Source organism: Lepidochelys olivacea (assembly GCF_965140295.1).
Source record: "Lepidochelys olivacea isolate rLepOli2 genome assembly, chromosome: 3".
NCBI classification, from domain to species: Eukaryota; Metazoa; Chordata; order Testudines; family Cheloniidae; genus Lepidochelys; species Lepidochelys olivacea.
This window is the reverse complement of record NC_140413.1, coordinates 94,854,780-94,857,651: the sequence shown is the minus strand read 5'-3', so window position 1 is coordinate 94,857,651 and position 2,872 is coordinate 94,854,780. Positions and strand designations below refer to the sequence as shown.

The 2,872-nt window shown below is 51.5% G+C and overlaps 1 protein-coding gene across 1 annotated transcript; it reads left to right on the top strand.

The window, feature by feature from the left end:
- Nucleotides 1–340: 340 nt before the first annotated feature.
- On the top strand, nt 341–2,269 carry LOC311518823 (coiled-coil domain-containing protein 185-like; the record flags this gene model as incomplete). Its single annotated transcript, XM_084624897.1, has 1 exon — nt 341–2,269. The coding sequence occupies one exon, from the start codon at nt 341–343 to the stop codon at nt 2,267–2,269; it is 1,929 nt and encodes a 642-aa protein (XP_084481023.1).
- Nucleotides 2,270–2,872: the final 603 nt, after the last annotated feature.

The window sequence follows — 2,872 nt, the reverse complement described above, 5'->3', positions numbered from 1 at the left end:
GGGGGGTTGTGTGTGGTGGGCCTGGAGCAGGTGTTGGTGGGGGTTAAAGCAGATGCTAGCAGGTCTGTGTGGTGGTTTGAGGCAGGTGCTGGGTGTGTGTGTGTGTGGTGGGCTGAGGCAGTGCTGGGGCAGTGTTGGGGCAGGTGTGTGCGGTGGGCTGAGGCGGGCGCGGTGTGTGGGGGGGGGGCTGTGTGCGGTGGGCTGGGGCAGTGTTGGGGCAGGTGCGGGCGGTGTGTGCGGTGAGCTGAGGCGGGCACGGGGCTAAAACCTGCCGGCCCATTGTGACGCCGGCGGCGGTCACTGTGCAGACGCGCCGCGGGGCGGGAGCCGGGGCCGGGCTATGCAGCGGCCGCGGCGGCGAGGGCCGGGGCGGTGTCTCGGGGCCGAGAGCGGCGGGCGCTTCCCCGCGGGCGTCTCCCGGAGTGACCAGGAGTCCACCAGAGGCAGCAGGAAGCCGCCCGCGCCCCGCAGCTTCCAGCGCGCGGAGCCCGGCTGCCCCGCGCCCCGCTCGGAGATGTCGCGGCCGGGCTCGGGCCGCTTCTCGCCGCCGCACGACCTGGACCCGTACGGCTCGGAGCCGGAGACGGCGGGCGGGGAAGGGGGCTGCAGCCTGGCCCCGACGTACCAGAAAGCGGGGCTGAGGAAGGGGCAGAAGAGCCGGGTCCCCCACCCGTCACGCCGCGCCTCCTCCTGGCAGCGGCATGTGCCCCCGGCGGGGGAAGGGTATGCGACCTCCCTGAACCCCTCCTGCACCAGCCTCTTCCGGGGGGACTGCCCGGGGCACCCCGAGAGCAGCCGCTCGGGCAGGGGCAGCCGGCTGGAGGAGGTGCTCAGGGAAGACCGGTGGGCCAGCCCTGTGCAGAGGAGCCGGCAGTATGGCCCGGATTTCACCTCTGAGGCCAGCAAGCCCCTCTCCGCCTGCGCCTCCTCTTCCTCCTGCCAGCTGGAGAAGGCCCCCAGCAAACCCGGGAAGAAAGAGCGCAAAAGCCGGGGCTGGCAGGAGGCCTGTGAGAGCAGCCCAAGCCTGAGTGACCTGGTGCACTCCTTTGCCAGACAGTATGAAGATGAGGATGAGGAGGATACACAAGCTGAAAACCGTTACCACAATGACAGCGTCCACCATCCCCCGAGGTCAAGAAGGAGAGAGCCCCAGGTCAGCCTCCAGGATCTAACTGATAAGAGATATGAGGACTTAATCCCTGAAAGGGACCTAAAGATTGCAGCTCTGATGCTGGCCAAGCATCGGGAGGAGCAGGAGCTGAAAGAGAGGCAGCTGAAGACCTCTGATGTCTGGGATAAGATGAGAGGGAAGGAGAAGATCAAATCAAACCTGGAAAAAGAAAGGCAGCACCATCTTGCTGAAAGCTTGAAGAAGTGGCAAAGCGACAGAGAGCACAGGAAAGCTAGGCTCAGGCTGGAGGAGCAACAGCTTTTGAAGGCCAGAGAGAAAGAAATGATGTTACAGCACAAGAAGTCGGAGAAGCTAGCCCAGGAGCAAGAAATGAGGCGGAAGGAAAAACGTGAAAGAATTAAAGTCCAGGCTGAGTACAGGAAACACTGTCAAGAAAAGCAACTGAGAGCTAAAAGAATGGCTGAGAAGAATGCTAAGCAGCACAACTATAATCTATTAAAGGAGAAAATGGCACAGGCCTTTGAAAAAAGACTGTTGAAAGAAATGGAGGGGAAGAAAAGGAGTCAAGATCTGAACCATTATGAAAAAAACAGACCCAGGCCCCTGAAAGCGCAAATGGATCACCAAGTCAAAGCTGATGAGCTTTATAAGAGGCTTTCTATAGAACAAAAGCTTCAAAGATCTCAAGAAATCCTTGATCAGCTGATGGAAGAAAGGAACAAAGAATTAAAAGAAAAATCTCTAAGGGATGAAGGACAAGGCCTATTGGCCAAGTTTAGAGCAAAAGAGACAGAGGAAGAAAAAAGAAGGCGTAAAAATATGTTGCTGCAGATAGCGGAGATGAAGATCCAGCAAGCCCGAGAAATTATGTCTAAAAATATCCAAGACAAAGCACAAAGTAGCAAGGAAAATAACTATTTAAAAGAAAGAAACCACCACTTTCAAAAACAAAAAGTTGAAGATGATGAAAAATGTCACCTACAGGAAATTCAGGAAGCCATCAAAAGGAAAGAAAAAACCAATAGAATTTTAAGGGACAAGGGGGCTGCTGTTGAAAACTCTAGAAAAATAGCCAGAGCATCTTATGACCTGAGAGAAAAAGTGAGAGAACTGATTAATAGCCATTCATTTGACTAGATGGCTTTAGAAGTCCATCACAATGGAAGTCTTCATAAAGGGATCTAGTAAGACTTAAAAAGAAAAATTGCAATCATTCTTGTGCTAAAAAAGATGGTTTGCAATACATTCATTTTGTGGCTTGTCTAGAATTCTGCATTGTATTACACTAAAATGGTTTCACCCTTAACCTGGGTGTGTCTCATAAATGCACTGATCATTTTCAATAGGATTATGGCCTAAAGGATTTCACAATGTTTTATTTAAGTGCACCATTTTGCAATTGTATTCTGTTTATAAACTGAAAATGGGTCACCTAGAATCTATACTATTTCACTGATTAATGTAGAAAGTAGATCTTGCTGAAATCCAGAAAAGGATACTAAAAAAGCACGAATGCTATCTCATTGCAAGCACACAGTGTGAAAACATGGGCAGATACCTTGTCTTAATCTGCATTTGTAAAGCATCTTACAGTATTAATGCTACATAAAACCATAATAACAAAGGTCTAGGTTCCAAGATTCCAAGAACTGAATAATGCAACGTCCCCAAATGTTAAGTAACTTGTTTTTTTCTGCCTTCAAGCACTTAATAAATACCCTGATCATGCCATATATTCAG